Below are 21,109 nucleotides of genomic sequence, written 5' to 3' on the forward strand. Positions count from 1 at the left end.
AATGCCGGAAAAACACAGCAGGTCTGAAAGCATCTGCGGAGAGAGAGACAGAGATAATGTTTCGAGTCCGTATAACCCTTCTTCAGATCTAAAAGGAGGTAGAGATGTGGTGAAATATGTACTGATTAAGGAGAGTGAATTTGCCCAATCTCTCTTCATAAGACAGTCCCACCATCCCCGGAACAAACCTATGAACTTTCATTGCATTCCCTCTATGGCAATAATATCCTTCTGAGGCAAGGTGACCAAAACTGCACACACTACTCCAGGTGCGGTCTAAACAAGATTCTAAACAATTGAAGCAAGACTTTACTACTCCTGTACTCAAATCCTCTTGTGGCAAAAGCTAACATTCCACGAGCCTTCCGAATAGCTTGCTGCATCTGCATGTTAGCCTTCAGCGACTTATGGACAAGGACACCCAGGTCCCTTTGTACATCTACACTTTCTCATCTCTTATTATTTAGGAAATACTCTGAACGTCTGTTCCTTCTGCCATTTTTCCACAATATATTCCATCTGCCATGTTCTTGCCCACTCACTAAGTCAAATCCTCCCATAGCTGCTTTACATCTACCTCACAACACATTCCCACCTCGCTTTGTATCATCTGCGAACTTGGAAGGATTACATTTGGTCCCCACATCCAAATTGTTAATATATATTGTGATCAACTGGGACCCAAGGACTGATCTTTGTGGTACCCCACTAATCACAGCTTACCAACACGAGAATTACCTGTTTATTCCTACTCTCTGTTTTCTGCCTGTTCACCAATCCTTAATCCATGTCAGTGTATTGCCTCCTATCCCATGTGGGTTTATTTTGCTAATTAATATGTCAGGTCCCAGTGACTTATCAACGTTCAATCCCATTCTTACTGATATTAATTTCCTTCAACTCCTTATTCTCCCTACTCCCTTGGATCTCCAAACCTGGGAGATTTCTTGTATCTTCCCCAGTGAAGGCAGACTCAGAATTATCATTTAGCTTCACTGCCATTTCTCTAATCCCCGACTCTGCATGCAATGGACCCACATTTGCCTAAAGCAGCTTTTAGAGTCTGTTTTTATCTTTTCTCTAGATTGCATTCATATGCTATTCTCCCTTTCTTTACCAGTTTCCTGGTCTTCTTTTGCTGTATTTTAAAAGCCTCCCAATCCTCAGGTTTACTACCACTTCTGGCAACTTCATAAGCTTATCTTTAAATCTTATACCATCCTTAACTTCCTTTGTCAGCCACGGTTGACTGACTTTTTGGGGGTTCTGCACCTTGAAGGAAGGTGTATGTGCTGTAAGCTATGTAATAATTCTTTGAAGACTATCCATTGCCTCTGTACATTTTAACGTATTTTCACATTCTATCTCAGCCAATTTCTCCCTCACGCCTTCATAATTTCCTTTATTCAACTTTAACACCCTTGCTTCAGAGTGAACTACCTCATTTTCAAACATAGTATAAAATACTATAATATTGTGTTCACTCGCCCCTCAATGTTCTTTTACAAGAAGATTATTAATTAGTCCTTTTTCATTACATAATGCTAGATCTAAAATAGCCTGTCCTCGAGTTGGCTCCTCAACATACTGCTCTAGAAAACCATTCCCAACATACTCCAGAAATTCATCTTCCACTGCATCAGTGCTCAATTGGTTTACCCAGTGTACACGTAGATTGAAGTCATCCATGATCAATGTATAGCCTATGCTACATGCTTCTATCATCTCTTGATTAATACATTACTATTACCATTACTATTTGGTAGGCTATGAACAACTCCAACCAATGTCTGCTACCTTTTGCTAATTCTTAGCTCCACCCAAACAGATTCCACACATTGTTCTTCCAAACTGAGATCCCCTTTACTAATGCACTGATCTCATCCCTTATTATCAGCACAACTCCACCTCTTTGTCTGTCTTTACTAAACTTCCAGTATCCATGAATATTCAGTTTGCAGTTTTTGTCACCATGCAGCCATGTTTCCATAATGGCAATAATATCTTACCCCTATATCTTACTATTTGTGCCTTTTGATCATCGATTGTGAATGCTGTGCGCATTCAGGGAGAGCACCTTTAATTTTGTCCTTTTAACATAATTCTGCATTCAAAGCAGACTCCATGCTCTGCTTTGTTTCTCCTGCCTTGTAGCCTCACTACTACTTCCTGTTACCCATTTTACTTCCTTCTCATTTTACACTTAAAGGAGGATGAGTAGAATAAATTAACAGTAACTTCACTTTGCTACACTTCTCCTAACTTTACCTTACTTTAGTTTACTTTATGACTATATTTCACTTTGACTTGATTTAATGTTACTTCCCTATTGCTGGTGTTCCTTACTGAAATCCAGGCAGCTACCTCTTTATAAATGTTATGGTTTTGTTTCTAGTTTTAATATATTTAAACACACTCCCGAACAGCAACTTCTCACCAACCAAGTTTTCCTGCGATGTCGCTCTTGGGTTTATTTTCAAACTCAGCCCACTGCCCGAGTAGAGGTGCTCCTCACAGGTCTGGCTGTCTCCTCTCCCAGAAGGTGAGACACGTCGGGAAGGAACAGAAGGGAAAGTTTACCTGTGTCACAGCCACATAGGATCTCACTTGTGACTGATAAGAACTGTTATCGAACTGAGGCAGGGCAGAAACCTGATTGGAGGGATTCAAACAGGGAGTTCTCTGAAAAATGGACACGGATTTGGCAGATTACAAAACGTTTCAGGATTTTTGAATAGAAAGTGAGGCTGGAGATGGGGCAGCAGCATGCAAAGATGGAAGAGTGAAGGGCTTGTTTTTATTTAAGGACGTTGTAACGATGGAAGGTTTAAAGGAGAGAGGCACAGTATCTGAAAAGAGAGAACCATTGACAATGACGGCAAACATGGGGAAGTTGGATGGTCAGTAGTTTAGTGGGAATAGGGTCGATGGAGCAGGTGGTGCACACAGAGTGCATGAGAGGAGATGGGAGAGAAACTGGAAAAAGATGTGTTCACGGCTCAGACGTTGGGGGAAATTTAGAGACAGTTTGTCCTGGTGGGTTAGTGGAAGGGAGGGAAGCAGCAGAGGCAGCTGATCGGATTGTCTCAATCTTAGTGACAAAGAAGCTCCATGAGCTCCTCATAATTGTCGTTGGGGCTGAGGATGGAGGAGACAGGGCAAGGGAGAGCCCTTCAAAAGGAACTAACTTGTGCTAGAGATATCAAAACGACTCAACACACTGTTTATCGCAAAGCTGATTTATTCCAATTTTATACAGAATCTGTAACTGGGCTGGAGTTTATTAACCTCAGCAGAAACACACTCTTATGAATATGCTTCAGACAAGAATATCATTGGGAACTAAATCCAACCACAGCAGTTACTTGTGAACCCGCTGGTGTCTCAGCATATTGGATAATTGTATGAATACCTTCCCACACTCTGAGCAGGTAAATGGCCTCTCCCCAGTGTGAACTCTCTGGTGTCTCAGTAGATGGAATGACCGAGTGAATCCCTTCCCACATTTGGAGCAGGTGAACGGTCTCTCCCCAGTGTGAACTCGCTGATGAAATGAAAGATGGAATGACCGAGTGAATCCCTTCCCACACTTGGAGCAGGTGAATGGTCTTTCCCCAGTGTGAACTCGTTGGTGTTCCAGGAGGTTGGATGGATCAGCAAATCCCTTTCCACATGTGGAGCAGGTAAATGGTCTCTCTCCAGTGTGAACTCTCTGGTGTCTCAGCAGGCTGGATGAATCAGTGAATCCCTTCCCACAATCAGAACAGGTAAATGGTCTTTCCCCAGTATGAACTCGTTGGTGTCTCAGCAGGGTGCATGAATCAGTGAATCCCTTCCCACAATCAGAACAGGTAAATGGTCTCTCCCCAGTGTGAACTCGTTGGTGTCTCAGCAGGGTGCATGAATCAGTGAATCCCTTCCCACAATCAGAACAGGTAAATGGTCTCTCCCCAGTGTGAACTCGCTGGTGTTTCAGTCGGTTGGATGAATCAGCAAATCCCTTTTTACACACAGTGCAGGAAAATGGTCTTTCCCCAGTGTGAACTCGCTTATGTTTCATTAGGGAGGATGAATCAGCAAATCCCTTCTTACACACAGAACAGGTAAACAGTCTCTCCCTAGTGTGAACTTGCTGGTGTCTCAGCAGGTGGAATGACTGAGTGAATCCCTTCCCACACTCGGAGCAGGTGAACGGCCTCTCCCTAGCGTGAACTCGCTGGTGTTTCAGTCGGTTGGATGAATCAGAAAATCCCTTTCCACACACTGAACATATGAATGGCCTCTCTCCAGTGCTTGTACACTGATGGATTTCCAGCTGGGATGGGTCATTGAATCCCTTCCCACAGTCCCCACATTTCCATGGATTCTCTCCATTGTGACTGTGTTTCAACAGGTCAGATGATCGGCTGAAGCCTCGCCCACGCACAGAACATGTGTGCGGTTTCTCCCCACTGTGAACAGGGCTCTTAATCACCATATTCAAAATCCGATGGTATTTGGGTTACGATCAATTGGACAACACCGTCAGATCCTGATGTGATATCGGGTTTGTGATTCTGGACTGAAAACCCTGTGAAAATGGGACAAAACAAACAAAGGTGAGTGAGAGAGAACTCACAAAAACACAAAGGCTGGGTGTGAAATTGAGCTCAATGTGTGGGACTGGCATTAGGAAAAAGTGACCATGAAATTTCCTGGATTATCATAAAAACCCAACTGGTTCACTAATGTCCTTCAGGGAAGGGAACCTACCTTCCAGTCTGGGCCTACACAACTCTACCAGAACTTTGACAGCATTTCCCAATCCCTTATCCTCCAACCTCCATCAGGACCAGGGTAGCAGATGAATGTGAACACCATCACCTCCAAGTCACACTCCGCCCTGATTTGTCTGACATCCATTACTGGATGGACAGAAACTTCCTCCATTTAAATTTTGGGAAGACTGAAGCCATTGTTTTCATTCCCTGTTACAAACTCCACTCCCCAACTTTCAATGCCTTTCTGACAACTCTGAGGCCGAACCAGACTGTTCACAATCTTGGTGTCATATTTCACCCCAAGCTGAGCTTCTGACTACATACCACTAAGGCCGTCCATTTCCACATCAGTCATTTTGCCGAATTTCATTCCTGCCTCAGCTCAGCTGCTGCTGAAACGCATCCATTCCTTTGCTACCTCTAAACTGGAATCATCCTAGCCTGCCACAGAAACAGTGGAGTCATTTAAAACTCCACTTCCCATGTCTTTACTCGCACTTTGTCTCGTTCATCCAACGCCCCTGTTCTCATTGAGCTACATAGGCTCCTCGTTAAGCAGCGCCTCAATGTTCAAATTCTCATCCTTGTTTTGAAATCCCTCAGTGACTACGCTCCTCACTATCTCTATCATATCCTCCAATCTACATCCCTCCCAGATATCTGGACTCATTTCATTCAGGCCGATTGAGCATCCCTGATTTTAATTGACTCACCGTTGGTGACCGTGTCTTCAGCTGCTCAGGCTATAAGCTCTAGAATTCCCTATTTAGTCCTCTCTTTCTCATCCTTTAAGACTCTCCTTAAAACTTGCCTCTTTGACCAAGCTGTTGATCATGTGCCTCAATACCTCCTCATGTGCTTCAGTGTTAAATATTCCGGTATAATATTCCTGTGAAATACTTTGGAACATTCTATTCTAATCAGTGTGCTACATAAATGCAACTTGTTGTTGTTGATTTGGACATTTATCATCGCTGAGTGAAAATCCTGTAACTCCTTACCAAACAGCATTGTTGGAACACCTTCACCACAGTGACTGCAGCGATTCAGGAAGAAGGCCCACCAACACCTGACCAACACACAACTGGGGATTGACAATATCTGCTGCTCTTGTTAGTGACACCCAAATACCAAGAATCGAATTAACAAAAAATCTCGGAAAAAAGGGCACCGTAGAAATACTTGTTACTAAAGCAACACTCTTAAATTGAATGGACATTTGTCACTCTGTTCTCCCCCAGGATCTACCTCCTTTAACAGCCTCACACTGGAAATTGCTGGGCCAGACTGGGTTGCAAAGTGCTCGGGGTTAACCCCAGCAGCTTCTCCTCCAATTCCACTCCAGCTCAAAATTGATGCAACAAAAAAGACCCCCATTCAACACCCAACCTTAATCAAACCGGCTCCTAATTGGTCTGTCTGTGTTTCCAGACTCGGCTGCATGAAACAATAAAATGAAAGCAAAGCTCTGCAAGACTGGAACTGAAGTTAAGACATAAAATATTTTAAATATCCAGCAGGTCAGGCAGCATGAACAGATTAAGAAACAGAAATAGGGGCTCAGGTCGCTGACCTGCCTTCAGGCTGCACGATAACTCTCGGCGATGGCCGCCGAGTAATGGCGGGCAATGTTCCCACAATGCAATGCGCTCCAGAAACCGCTCTATCTAAAAGTTGTTAATTTCCTGTTGGAAGGTCGGTTGCCGCAATCGGCAGGTGGCAACTATGGCGCCGGGAGAGTCAAGGAGGTGAAGAACTGCAGCAAAATACAGGAGGACGATCACCCGCCTTTATTACAGAACAATAAGCCGCGCATCTGCGCTTGCGCACCCACACCAGGGCCGGGACTAACAACTGTCCCGCATCCAGAATCACCGGGACCTGCAGCCTGGAACTGGGAGTGGGAGAAGCGGGAAGAATGAGGAGAAACAATATAATCCAACACTCACAACAACCTCCAATCCACCTCCATCCCCGGGATAGTGAGACAGAGTTTAGAAATACTCACCAACACGACTCCTGTCAAACTTCCACGAGGAAAGGGGGAGCAGTGACTGTGCCTGCTCTGATATAGCCCCAGACCTGTCACTCAAACCCCTCAACTCCGCCCAGTTCACAGCTCAACCTACCAGCTTGCAGCTTCCTGCACCTTGACTCCGCCCGGCCCAGGTTTGGGACAGTCCAAGGTGAGTCCTTCGTGTTACCAGGACAGTGGGGGAGGGGTGACCTCCTACCCTGTGCTTTGTCCCAAATGGTTCCATCCCCCCCTCCCCCAGGGCCCACTAAACACTGCATGCAGACGGCTGATGGACCTTGGATATCCTCACTGACCTGCACAGGTACATTATGCTGCACCCAACACCCGATACACTCTGTAAACAAGTTGTTTTTCTTTTTTTCTGCTGCCCCTTCGCGTAAACATCTTGTTTCATACAAGTTTTGTTAAAGACTTGTTGAATCTTGTTTAATTGCAGGGCTACGGGGCAAAGGCAGGGACGTGGCATTAGGTAAATTGTTTCTTCAGGGGGCTAATACAGACACGATTGGCTGAATGGCCTCCTTCTTTGCTGTAACCATTCTATGATTCTCTGACTTGTCCCTATCGCGCTGCTCCATTCAAAGTGATTCCCAACTTCTGCTATTGTCCCTGGGTCCCTGTTTAATCAAGTAATTCCTCCCCTTTCCCCTGCTCACCCTGTGCAGTGTGTGTGTTAGACATCCTCCGGACACCTCCCCCCACCACCATCACGGCGCCATCCACCATCAGCAGAGTTCTGCTTGTCTGGTTTTAGTTTATATTTACAGAATTGCAGGATTTAGTTTCAAACTCGCCTTAATTGAATCCAGTAAAACGGAAAAATTTTGTCCCACACAACAGGATAGATTCTTTTGTTTAAAGTCAGAGCGAAAAATGCACTTACTGTCCTCAATTAAAGAGGCTCTTCATTTTATTCCGCACCAGACCAGCATCTAAAACAGTGAACATTATCCCCCAGACCCGAATATAAAACAGTGAACATTATCCTCCCAGACCCTAATATAAAACAGTGAACTTTATGCCCCAGACCCGAATATAAAACAGTGAACATTATCCCCCAGACCCTAATATAAAACAGTGAACTTTATCCCCCAGACCTGAATATAAAACAGTGAACATTATCCCCCAGACCCTAATATAAAACAGTGAACATTATCCCCCAGACCCTAATATAAAACAGTGAACTTTATCCCCTAGACCCGAATATAAAACAGTGAACATTCTCCCTCAGACCCAAATATAAAACAATGAGACTGGAGTTTCATGAAAGAGACTTCTGTTATCGATGTGGCAAATTAATTTGGGACAATCTCTGTCTTTACAAACTCTCACAGTCTACAATCCCGACATGAATCTGAAAATGCTGGAATTCCTCAGCAGGTCAGGCCTTCATCTGTGGAGAGAGAAACAGAGTTAACGTGACAGCTCTGTGACCTTTCATCTGACCTGAGAATATATAGAAATGTAACAGTTCATTACCAGATCAAAAGGAGACGCTTTACAGACTTCGGGGATCAAAATTTGAGTTCAACAATTTTCTATCATAATCTCTGCCCTCATTTGTTACTTATTTCTTTGAGTCCTAGTTTTCCTTTCTTATTTCTCTCATTTTCTTCACATTGCATTCAGACTGTTGTTATCGTGCCATTCACACCTAATCTAGAAGCAGCTTTTGTGTTTTTAATTGTCCCATTACCACTCCCTTTGACCTTGCATTATGACCTTTTGTCAGTTAATCTTTCCCGCCCAGCAGCCTTTCATAGACCTTTCCTTCTGTTCCTCTTCCACCTCCCCCCTTTCAATGGCTCACAGACCTGAAACGTTAATTCTCTTTCTCTCTCTACAGATTCTTCCAGACCTGCTGAGTGTTTCCAGTTTTTACTCTTTTCATTTCATATTTTAAGCATTGCAGTAATTTTCGTTTCTCCATTCCAAGCACTCTACCTGACATTATTAATAATTCAATTCAGTTATTCATAAATTAATTTATCTGTACTTTATATCTTGAAAACTGATATTTATTGAGCTATTTATCAGTTATCAGTGTCTTTAAATGTTACAATTTCACAACTCCTCACGTTTTCCTCACACTTCCTGGCACTAATATTAAATCTTTAGTAATCTTAAATGGAAGGGTCAGCCCAGCATTGATAGACCAGTCAGTTTAACCCTTGTGTGGGAAAGCATTTAGAAGCGGCAATTCAGGTCGAAATTAGGTCACTTGTACAATTTGTTCAGGACAATCGTGTTGAAGTAAATTTCTTGAGTTTTTGATAAGGCAACAGATAATGTTGATGAGGGTAACACGGTTGATGTGCACATGAACTGCTAAACGGCATTTGATACAGTGCCAAGTAACAGGATTGTCAGCAGAGTTAAAATCCATGGGGCAGAGGCAGCATTGGCTTTGTGACAGGCAACAACATGCATGGTGAACGGTTGCTTTTTCAAATTGAGCAAAAGTATACAGTGGGATGACAAGGGGTCGGTAGTCTGACCACTGATTTCTTGATATATATTAATGATCTAGACTTGTGTATGCAGGGCTGCATTTCAAAATTTGCAAACGACACCAAATTTTCAAGTTGTGTTTACAGTGGGGAGGATGGTGATAAACCTCAAGAGGACACAGACAAGATGATGGAATGGGCAGACAGGTGGCAGATAAAATTTCATTCAGAGAGGTGTGAAGTGATTCATTTCGGTAGGAAGAACAAGGAGAGGCAATATAAAATAAAGGATACAATTATAAAAGGAGCAGCGTAATCGGAGGCTATATGTGCACAAATCATTGAAGATGGCAGGGCAGGCTGAGAAATTAGTGAATAAAGCATGTGGAATCCTGGGCTTTATGAATACGGGAATAAAATACAAAATCAACCAAGTTAGAATGAACCTGAATAAAACACTGGTTTGGACCCAACTGCAGTATTGTGTCCAATTCTGAGCTTTAGGAAGAATGTGAGAGTGTGCAGGAAAGATTCACGAGAGATAGGAACTTTAATTAGGCGAGGTGAAGTTGGTTTGTTATCCTTGGAAGGGGAACCGTTCTCTTGCATCTTTTCTGGTCCCTCTGTCTTCACTTCCTTCCGAAATTGTAACCATTCAGTGGCGGTTGTGTTATAAACTTTCTTTCATGGAATGTGGACAGGGACAGCATTTGTTGCCCTTGAAGCAAGTGCTTGCCACACCATTTCAGAGGGTTATTAAGAGTAACCAGATTTCAATGTGGATCTGAAGTCACATGTAAGACCAGGTAAGGACGACAGATTTCCTTCCCGAAAGGGCATTAGTGAACCAGGTGGGTTTTTATGACAATCGACAATGGTTGAATTGTCGCCCTTATTGAGACTCGCTTTCAATTCCAGATTTAATAACTGATTTTAAATCCCACCAGTTGCTGTGGTGGGATTTGAACCCCTGTCCCCAGAGCATCAAGCTGGTTTTCTGGATTATTAGTCCAGTGACATTCCCACCATCTCCCCCAATATATATTTTTATTTATTTTTAGCCAACAGTTGAGTATTTGTCAGTATTTTGTTCCATGTGGTTTCTATTCTGAGTTTCAGACAGTTTCTGTGCCAAGTGGACGAGGTGTTTAAAGTTCATTCATTTGCCCCTTTTCCATCTCCAGGTCCGGGAAAGACACAGAGAATAATGTCCCCTCATTAAGTATCTATTGATGATACTGAGATGGACAATTCCCACTCCCCATCTTTCCGGTGGATAATGGATGTTCTGTTACATTTATGTTTCCCTCTAATTTGATCACTAATTTTATTGAGTTTTTATATATTTTTTTCCCCAAGACCCAGACCCAGGGTAACGGCCGCCATCCTGTTTCAGCAGGGAGCAGGGCGCATGCGCGGCCTTCTTGTGGATGTAACAGTGAGTGAGTCCATGGGACATTTACATATTCAGGGTGAGAGTTGCTGATCCTCAACCTCTGGCGATACTTCAGCCCCACAATCCAAATCTCTGGCTGCCCAGTGTAACGGGCAGGGGGCGGGGTGGGGGGGGGAGGGGGGGTGGTTATTAAATCAGAGAATCTTCTCCTGTAACTGTTCATGGGCCTGTTTAACACAGGGATTTCTAGGATGGGACTGGTCACATTGGCTGCCGACCTCTCTTCCATGGTCTTGTCTGTGCTCGGGTGTCCCTGGTGAGGGAACATGCATTATCCACCGGTACGCTTGATACCTCACACAACCGGTGGGCACCTCGGGGTACAGAGTGTCTCATAGACACTGGAAACAACATCCTGGTTTATTTAGGAAGGCTCCCTTTGCTTTTGCTGGGACTTTGTTGCTGATCTGAATTTCATTCAGTTTGATTGGACCACATGTTTGGGTGAAGAATGTACCAAAGAAACTCGAATTTTCTGCTTTGAATTTCTATCCTGTACTTAGATTGAATATTTTTGTAAACTCCTTTTACGGGGTACAAGAGGGAGATAATTTGCTGATAGGAAACTCAAACCAAACATCACATCAAGGTCTGACAGAGTCACTCGATTCAGCAGGAAACATAGAAAATAGGAGCAGGAGCAGGCCATTCGGCCCTTCGAGCCTGCTCCACCATTCATTATGATCATGGCTGATCATCCAACTCAATAACCTGCTCCCGCTTTCTCCCCATATCCTTTGATCCCTTTCGCTCCAAGAGCTATTTGTAACTCCCTCTTGAAAACATTCAAGGTTTTGGCCTCAACTACTTCCTGTGGTAGCGAGTTCCATAGGCTCACCACTCTCTGGGTGAAGAAACTTCTCCTCATCTCAGTCCTAAATGGTCTACTCCATATCCTGGTTCTGGACTCCCCCACCATCGGGAACATCCTTCCTGCATCTCCCCTGCCTGGTCCTGTGAGAATTTTATAGATTTCTATGAGATCCCGCCTCATTCTCCTGCACTCCGGCGAATTTAATCCTAACTAACTCCATCTCTCCTCATATGTCAGTCCTGCCATCCCAGGAATCAGTCTGGTAAACCTTCGCTGCACTCTCTCTATAGCAAGAACATCCTACCTAGGATAAGGAGACTAAAACTGCACACAATATTCCAGGTGTGGTCTCACCAAGGCACCGTATAATTGCAGCAAGACATCCCTGCTCCTGTGCTTGAATGCTTTCGCTATGAAGGCCAACATACCATTTGCCTTCTTTACCGCCTGCTGCACCTGTATGCTTACCTTCAGCAACAGGTGTACGAGATCACCCATGTCTCGTTGCACATTTCCCTCTCTCAATTTATAGCCATTCAGATAATAATATTCCTTCTTGTTTTTGCTACCAAAGTGGATAACCTTACATTTATCCACATTATACTGCATCTGCCATGCATTTGCCTACTCACTCAGATTGTCCAAATCACACTGAAGCATCTCTGCATCCTCCTCACTGCTCACCCTCCCACCTAGCTTTGTGTCATCTGCAAATTTGGAGATATTAAATTTAATTCCCTCATCTAAATCATTGATATATATTGTGAAAAACTGGGGTCCCAGTACCTATCCCTGCGCTACCCCACTAGTCACTGCCTGCCTGCCATTTGGAAAAAGATCCATTTATTCCTACTCTTTGTTTCCTGTCTGCCAACCAGTTTTCTATACCTCTCAATACACTACCTCCAATCCTATGTGCTCTAATTTTACACGCTGATCTCTTATGTGGCACTTTTTCGAAAGCCTTCTGAAATTCCAAATAAACCACATCCACTGGTTCCCCCTCATCAACTCCAGTAGTTTCATCCTCGAAATATTCCAGTAGATTTGTCAAGCATGATTTCCCTTTCATAAATCCACGCTGACTCTGTCCCATTCTGCCACTTTATTTTTCCAAGTGCTCAGCTAGTAAATCTTTTATAATGGACTCTAGAATTTTCCGCATGACTGACGTCAGGCTGACTGGTCTATAATTCCCGACGTTGGACCTGAATATCATTGATCTTTGACTGTCGAAGGAGAAATATTTGTGTTTTCTGTCTGTGTGAAAAGATTTCAAACGTCAGTGTGACTGGGAAAGCACCGAGACACAGACACGCCCAAGTGAGAGTGCTCCAGTGAACTGACTGTGGAAAGAGCTTTAACCTGTTACACCATCTGAAAAAAACATCTCACGATTCACAGCGGGGAGAAACTGTGCAAGTGTTGTGTGTGTGGACAAGGATTCAACTGATCATTCAACATGGAGAGACACGAGGACACAGACACCTTGGAGAGACCGTGGAAATGTGGGGACTGTGGGTTAGGATTCAGATCCCCATCTGTGCTGGAAACTCATCAGCGCGCACACACTGGGGAGAGACCTTTCATCTGCTCCGAGTGTGGGAAGGGGTTCACTCTACTAACCCACCTCACTTCACATCAACCTGTTCGCTCAGACATGAAACCTTTTGAATGTTGTGGCTATGAGAAGAGCTTTAAAAGCAAAAGGAATCTACTGATACACCTGCGAGTTCACACTGGGGAGAGGCCATTAACCTGCTCTAACTGTGGGAAGGGATTCACTCAGATAAGTACCCTCACTTCACATCAACTTGTACACTCTGACAAGAGGCCTTTTAAATGTTCTGACTGTGAAAAGTGCTTTAAAAGCAGAAAGATTCTGCTGACACACCAGCAAGTTCACACTGGGCAGAAAACATTCAACTGCTCCAAGTGTGGGAAGAGATTCACTCAACTAACCCGGTTCACATCACATCAACGTGTTCACTCTGAAAAGAAACCTTTTAAACGTGCCGACTGTGTGAAAAGCTATAAAAGCAAAATGGGTCTGCTGACACACCAGCGAGTTCACACTGGAGAGAGGCCTTTCACTTGCTCCATGTGTGGGAAGGGATTCATTTACCCATCCCTCCGGCTGACACACCAGCGAGTTCACCCTGGAGAAAGGCCATTCACCTGCTCCGTGTGTGGGAAGGGATTCAGTCATTCATCCACCCTGCAGACAGACCAATGTATTCACAAGTGACTCCCGGGGTTGGATTCTGCTGTTATTGTAGCTGCAAATCACATCCAGGACTGAACCATGCTCTTTCCGACAGTTGGGGTTTGTTTCTGCTGATGTTAATAATCCCTGTCACTGGGCTGGAGTTTAATATCCTGGATAAAGGTTAAATCAATCAGCTTTGTGTCAAACATTGTTGACATATTAGTCTAGGCATTGAATGCAAGAGCAGGGACGTTATGATGGAGCAGTATAAAGCATTAGTTAGGCCACATTTGATGTACTCTGTGCAGTGCTGTTTGCCGCACTATAGGAAGGATGTGATTGCACTGGAGAAGGTGCAGAGGAGATTCACTCAGGATGTTGCCTGGGCTGGAGAGTTTCAGCTATGAAGTGAGATTAGATAGGCTGGGGTTGTTTTCCTTGGAGCAGAGAAGGCTGAGGGTGTACCTGGTAGAGGTGTACAAAATTATGAGGGGCATAGATAGGGCGGATAGGAAGACATTTTTCTCTTTAGTGGAGGGGTCAATACTCAGGGGGGCATAGATTAAAGGTAGGGGGCAGAAGGTTTAGAGGGGATTTGAGGATTTTCTTTTCACCCAGAGGGTGGGGGCTATCTGGAACCTACCGGTGAAGCCTACATCCCGTGAATGAATTTTAAAAGAAAGACAACGCTTTCATCCCAGAAATCAACTGAGTGAACCTTCCCTGAAATGCTTCTAATACAACTCTATCCATCCTCAAGATTATCCATAACTATGTTATCATAAGGTGCGAATGGTATGAGCTGGAACTTGGTCTTTTTTATTTTTCAATCCATTTGCTAACAGAATCTGCCCCTCCCTTCCCCAGATTCAGACAATGATTAACTGAGACTCAGTCGCTAATGGCGGCATTAAAAGTGGATAAATCCCCAGGCCCAGGTGAAATGTGGAACTCAGTGCCTGAGGGAGTGGTAGAGGCAGGAACCCTCACAACAGTTAAGAAGTATTTACATGAACACTTGAAACACCACAGCTTACAGGGCTACGGGCCAAGTGGTGGAAGATGGATGAGAGTAGATGGGCATTGATGATGACCACTGCAGGAATTCACCAAGGCTCCTTCGACAGCACCATCCAAACCCATGATCACTACCATCTAGAAGGATAAGGGCAGCAGATAGATGGGAACACAACCACCTGGAAATTCCCCTCCAAGTCACTCATCATCCTGAAATGGAAATATATTGCCATTCCTTCACTGTCGTTGGTTCAAAATCCTAGAAGTCCCTTCCTAACAGCATTGTGGGTGTAGCTACACCACATGGACTGCAGTGGTTCAAGAAGGCAGCTCATCACCACCTTCTCAAGTGGAACTAGCGGTGGGCAATAAATCCTGGCCCAGCCAGCAAAGCCCATATCCCATGAATGAAGAAGAAAAAACAGGGTATGAGTGATTATTGTGGCCAGTAGAATGAAACAACGTTTTAAATTATCAATACAGTAAGACCTATTCCAGATAAAAATTGTCTCTCAAACATTCAGGAAAGAATTAAACACATTGAACATGTCAAAGTGAGTCAAATTAATTTGAAGAAGGAAATAGAATCTGGATATGGAAAATATCCACAAAGAGGATGCAGGTTAACAGAGAGCTGAAGAATCTTTAAAGTCTGTGCATAAACTTTTGTTTGAACCAGATGTAATTACAACATGTCAATAATTTAGAATTGTGTGGGATGATCAGCAGATGGGGAGGATGAATCTAAGTCGATAGTTATCACATTTTAGTGGAAGTTTTGACATTTATTCTTGGTGCCAGCTCAAGTGTTTGTGTTGCTGATTCTGATCATTCTAGTAGCTTTAGTATGTTATCTACAGTTTGTCATCAAGAAATTAGGAAAACAAGCTCGTAGCTTAGAAATAGTGAGGTTAGTCAGAAATCAGTTGTGAGAAGTCAGAAAGGATATTCCCTTCTCTAGGTGGGGAGATCTGTGAGAAATAACTGTCTAATTAACCTTATAAAATCTTCAGAAATTTAATGAACATTACAGAAATAGTTCTCTCTCTCTCTTCCTTGTTTAGGAAGAAAGGTTCCTGGGTTGATAAACATAGGACAACGTACCCTTATGATAACTCATCGGGATGGTCTCAGTAGTTATGGGATGGAATTTGTAGTAGTGATTGAAGACAATGGCTTTTGTCTTCAATTTTTAATTGGAGGAAATTTCTGCTCATCCAGTACTGGATGTGGGATAAGCAATTTGATCATTTAGGGACAGTGGAGGAATGGCGAGGGATGGTGGTGAGGTAGAGCTGGGCATTGTCAGTGTAAATGTGGAAAGTAACACGGTGCTTTTGGATGATGTCACCGAGTGGCAGCATGTAGATGAGAAATAGGAGGGACCAAAGACAGATCCTGTTTTTAGGATGGGTCAGGATGGTGGATTAAAAGGTGAGAGGGACAGTACCAGAAGAGAGTGAGACAAAACTGTGAATAATATCAGCTAACATGGAGAAGTTGGGTGATCAGTAGATCAGTGAGAGTGGGGTCAGTATAGCAGAAAGTGAGTCTCGTGGACAAGATGAGCAGTGAGAGGACACGAGGGGAGATGGGAGAGAAACTGGAGAAAATGTGGGTTCAGGGTTCAGACAGTTTGTCCCAGTGGGCTAGTGGAAGGGAGGGAAGCAGCAGAGGCAGCTGATCGGATTTTCTCAATCTTAGTGACAAAGAAGCTCCATGGGCAGAATTTTGCCCTTGGCGTGCAGGCCCGGCGGGGGCGAGTGGGGCAGTCAGGAAGCCGCCCGCTGCCTGCAATCAGGCCCGGAAGGCAATTTCATACTGGGGGCCAATTAAGGCCTGTGCTGTGTGAAACGTGAGCAGCAGTGCTCAGCGCTGCCTGTGCGGGCAGGGGGAGGAGTGCGAGCTGGGTGAGTGTGACCTTTGTGCATGCACGCGAGAGTGAGCGATATAATCTCCCTGAGGCAGAGAGCTGTCTCCGAGAGATGGATTGATTTGAAAAAGAAATTAAAGATTTCATACAGGTTATGAAACATGTCCCCTCATGTCACTCTGTCACATGATCAGGGAGATGTTTTTAATTAATAAGGTAAAAGCAAAATACTGCAGGGCCGTACTTCTTCAAGACATGCATTCCTGGAAGAGAAGTGGCAGTGAATTAAATAAGATAAAAGCAAAATACTGCAAAATACTTTTGCAAAAAAGCAAAACTCTGTTTCTCTCTCCAGAAATGCTATCAGACCTGCTAAATTTTTCCAGCATTTTCCATTTTTGTTTCATGTTTTTAATTCAAGTGTAAAATTTGATTTGCTTCAGGCGACCTCGTCCCGTCCGTGGATGAGGTTTCCTGAAAAAGGTAAAGGCCGCCTGGCCTTTTCGCCCGCCCGCCAACCATTAGGTTCGATGGGCAGCGTAAATTTGAATTTAATTAACTTCTTAGTGGCCTTACAGGCTTCTTAATTGTTGGTGAAATATTGCGGGACTGCGCGATGACGTCGGGACGCTCGCCTACCAAGCGTAATTTTCTGCCCCATGAGCTCCTCACACTTGTTGTTGGAGGTGAGAATGAAGGAGACGGGGTGAGGAAGAGCCCTTCAAAAGGAACTAACTTGTGTTTGAGAGATTGAAAACACTTGACACAGGGTGAGTTTAACACAAAGCTGATTTATTGGACTTTTATCCAGGATATTACTCCCTATAACTGACCTGGAGTTTAGTAACATCAGCAGAAAGAGACCCCAATGAACATGGTTCAGTCCTGGATGTGATTTCACAACAACATCCAATCACTGCAGTTACTTGTGAACTTGCTGGGGTCTCTGTAAATGGTATAAGCGAGTGAATCCCTTCCCACACTCAGAGCAGGTGAACGGTCTCTCCCCAGTGTGAACTCGCTGGTGTGTCAGCAGGCAGGATGACTGAGTGAATCCCTTCCCACACTCGGAGCAGGTGTAAGGTCTCTCCCCAGTGTGAACTCGCTGGTGTACAGTGAGTTGAGATGATCGCCTGAACCCAGTCCCGCACTGAGAGCACCTGAACGGTCTCTCATCAGTGTGAACACGTTGATGGGACATCAGCTCCCCGGAACTTTTATAGCATTTCCCGCAGTCTGGGCATTTAAAGGGTTGCTTGTCAGTGTGAACTCGCTGGTGTCTCAGCAGGTTGAATGAGGTGGTGAATCCCTTCCCACACTCAGAGCAGATGAACGGTCTCTCCCCAGTGTGAATTTGCTGGTGTTTAGTGAGTTGAGATGATCGCCTGAACCCAGCCCCACAGTGAGAGCACCTGAACGGTCTCTCGTCAGTGTGAACATGTTGATGGGACATCAGTTCCCTGGAACTTTTATAGCATTTTCCACACTCTGGACATTGAAAAGGCCTCTCCCCAGTGTGAACTCGCTGGTGTATCAGTAGATTGGATGAGGTAATGAAGCCCTTCCCACACTGGGAGCAGGTGAACGGTCTCTCCCCAGTGTGAATTCGCTGTTGTACAGTGAGATGAGATGAACGTCTGAACCCAGTCCCACAGTGAGAGCACCTGAACGGTCTCTCATAAGTGTGAACACGTTGATGGCACATTAGTTCCTCAGAACTTTTACAGCACTTCCCACAGTCTGAGCATTTAAAAGGCCTCTTATCAATGTGAACTCACTGGTGTGTCTTCAGGCTGGATGACTGACTAAATCCTTTCCCACACTCGGAGCAGGTGAACGGCCTCTCCCCAGTGTGACTGCAGCGATGAGTTTCCAGCTCAGATGGGAATCTGAATCCCATTCCACAATCCCCACATTTCCACGGTTTCTCCCCACTCTGAGCTGTGTCTTTTCCTTCCATGTTCAAAATCCGATGATATTCATGTTACGGTAAATTGGGTGACTCCGTCAGATGCTGATGTGATGTTTAGTTTCAGTTTCCCGACTGCAAATCCTCCTCTTCTAAAAACCAGTGAAACTGATTTAAAACAGAAAAAAGGGAGTGAGAGAGAACCCACAAAAACACAAAGGCAGGTTGTGAAATTGAGCTGAATGAATCTGGGAATTTGTGGGGCCGGCGCTAGGAAAAAGTGACCATGAAAACTGCCGGATTGTCATAAAAACCCAACTGGTTCACTAATGTCCTTCAGGGAAGGGAACCTGCCACCCAGTCTGGGCCTACATAAGACTCTGGCCTACAAGGGAGGAGAGGGAGAGAGAGGTGGGAGAGGCAGGGTGTGAAGGGATACCTACAACACAACAAGAATTTTGACAAAGTCTCCAGAAACCTCAACCTCCACCACCGAAAGGACCAGGGTAGAAGGTGTATGTGAACACCATCACCTCCAAGATCCCCTCCAAGTCACACACTGTCCTGACTTGTCTGGATGAACAGAAATTTCCTCCATTTCAATATTGGGAAGACTGAAGCCATTGTCTTCAGTCCCCACTACAAACTCCACTCCCTGACCACTGGCTCCATCCCTCGCCCTGACAACTGTCTGAGGCTGAATCAGACATTTATAGGGACATAGGAGCAGGAATAGGCCATTCAGACCGTTGAGCCTGCTCCAACATTCAATCTGATCAAAGTCCTTTTCCACACCCTCCAAATATCCCTGTATGTAATTGCTCAACCTGTCAACCATTCCTTTGTTCCGTCTAGACTTAACTCTCCGAACACACACCCGGCCGGCTTCCCACATTCAGCCTCCCTGTAATACAAAACTCTGCTTACTCACACCAAGCCTTGTTCACCCATCACCCCTTTATTAACCGACTTACAAAGCCTCTGGGTTAAGGAGGACCTCAATTTGAAATTTCACATACTCGTTTTCAAATCCGTCCATGGTCTCTCACTCCCTACCTCTGTAATCTCCTCCAGCCTCACAGCCCTCTGAGATATCTACACTTCTCTAATTCCGACCTGCTCAGAGTTCCTGATTTTAACTGCTCCACCTTTTGTGTCTCCCCCAGCAGCTGCCAAGGCCACAAGCTCTGGAATATCCCCCTTAAACCTCTCTACCTCACTTTCCTCCTTTAAGATAATCCATAAAACCTACATCTTTCAGTGAATTTTTGTGCATCTGCCCTGATATCTCTTCAGGTGGCTCAGTATCAAATGTTGCTTTCTAACACTCCTGTGAAACACCTTGGTACACTCCATTACACAATAGAATTAATTCATTACCATTTTAGGGTGGGCAGAATCTGTTGGTCAACTTAGGCACTAAAGTGGAAGAGAGATGGACTATAGCGCAGGATAAACAACTCCTGAAAGATACTGTGGGAAGATAAAGCTGGGGAGCCAGCAGCACATGGTCAGGGGATGGGCAGCAGTGGAAACCTCATTTAGACACATTTGGCAGAAGGAACATTAAAACATAGTTAAAATACATCCATTATTAGAGACAGAGAAAGTTAGACAATGGCAGAGAGGTGATCAGGGAGAGCAGAGGATGAAACAGAGCAATAGATGGACATGGATTCAGATCCATAGTAAAGGAGTCACGCCAGCCCCAGACCATGAAATCTCTCATAGATAACAGAGAACAGCACTAAAAGCCCTAAACTGTTGATGAATAATCAAAAATTCTCAACTCTGAAATAATTACAGTTTTTAAATTTAAAATCTCCTGCTGGATCCCGCAGCTGGAAAGATATCAGAAGCACTGGAGTCAGAGAAAAATCTCCCAGTTGAGGAAATACCCGGGGAGCGGAGTGATGTCACCGTGTAATTGTCGATGTGTGATGATGTCACAGTGTAATTGTCGGTGTGTGATGATGTCATAGACATGAACACAGAACATCCGGGTCTGTGCAAACCAGTGATCACCACACATTGTGAAAGACGTGAGGGTCCTTGAGAAAGTGCAGAGGAGATTTACCAGGGTCAGGGATGAGGGATTTTAGTTGTAAGGTTAGTTTGGAGAAACTGGGGTTGTTCTCCTTGGAGTAAAGTGGATTGAGGGGAGATTTGATGGAGATGTATAAGTTTATGATAGGTTGAGATAAGAAACATGAAGATGTTCACATTAGTTGATCATAAAAGGTTTACGGATACAGACTTAAGATTTGAGGCAAGATCTATAAGGGGGATGTGAGGAAAAAACTTTACACAGTGAGTGATTGAGTGATCCGGAACTCAGTGCTTACACTCAGAGGCCGATAATATTCAGGTCCTGATGAATCAAGTGACTCTGTCAGCTCTTGATGTGATGTTTGGTTTGAGTTTCCCGTCTACAAATCCTTCCCATTCAACATCCTGTAAAAAGGAGATTATAAAAAAACTCTGTCACTGTCAGTCTAGGATAGAAATTGCGAAGAGATAAATATTTCTCTTTGTTTGCGTTTGCTGTGTGTAAATCCTCCCCTTCTAACTGTAACAGGAGTT

General features: G+C 44.3%; 1 protein-coding gene across 1 annotated transcript; it reads right to left on the reverse strand.

Moving 5' to 3' along the window:
- Nucleotides 1-3,265: 3,265 nt before the first annotated feature.
- LOC144673225 (uncharacterized) lies at nt 3,266-18,577 on the reverse strand. Its single transcript, XM_078535165.1, has 4 exons — nt 18,420-18,577; nt 17,556-18,254; nt 8,877-8,882; nt 3,266-4,379 (listed from the first exon to the last, which is right to left on the reverse strand). Exons 1-4 carry the CDS (start codon nt 18,575-18,577, stop codon nt 3,362-3,364), a joined length of 1,881 nt encoding a protein of 626 aa, XP_078391291.1. The 3' UTR covers nt 3,266-3,361.
- Nucleotides 18,578-21,109: the final 2,532 nt, after the last annotated feature.

This window comes from Cetorhinus maximus, unplaced genomic scaffold, assembly GCF_964194155.1.
Source record: "Cetorhinus maximus unplaced genomic scaffold, sCetMax3.hap1.1 HAP1_SCAFFOLD_316, whole genome shotgun sequence".
NCBI classification, from domain to species: domain Eukaryota; kingdom Metazoa; phylum Chordata; class Chondrichthyes; order Lamniformes; family Cetorhinidae; genus Cetorhinus; species Cetorhinus maximus.

What these genes read in the sequence shown, in the direction of transcription:
- LOC144673225 (XM_078535165.1), bottom strand. Translation starts at nt 18,577, where the DNA reads ATGGAAGGAAAAGACACAGCTCAGAGTGGGGAGAAACCGTGGAAATGT. An exon ending in TGTGGGAAAGGATTTAGTCA is followed by an intron (nt 18,255 to 18,419) that starts GTCATCCAGCCT and finishes GACTGGGTTCAG; the next exon opens with ACGTTCATCTCATCTCACTG.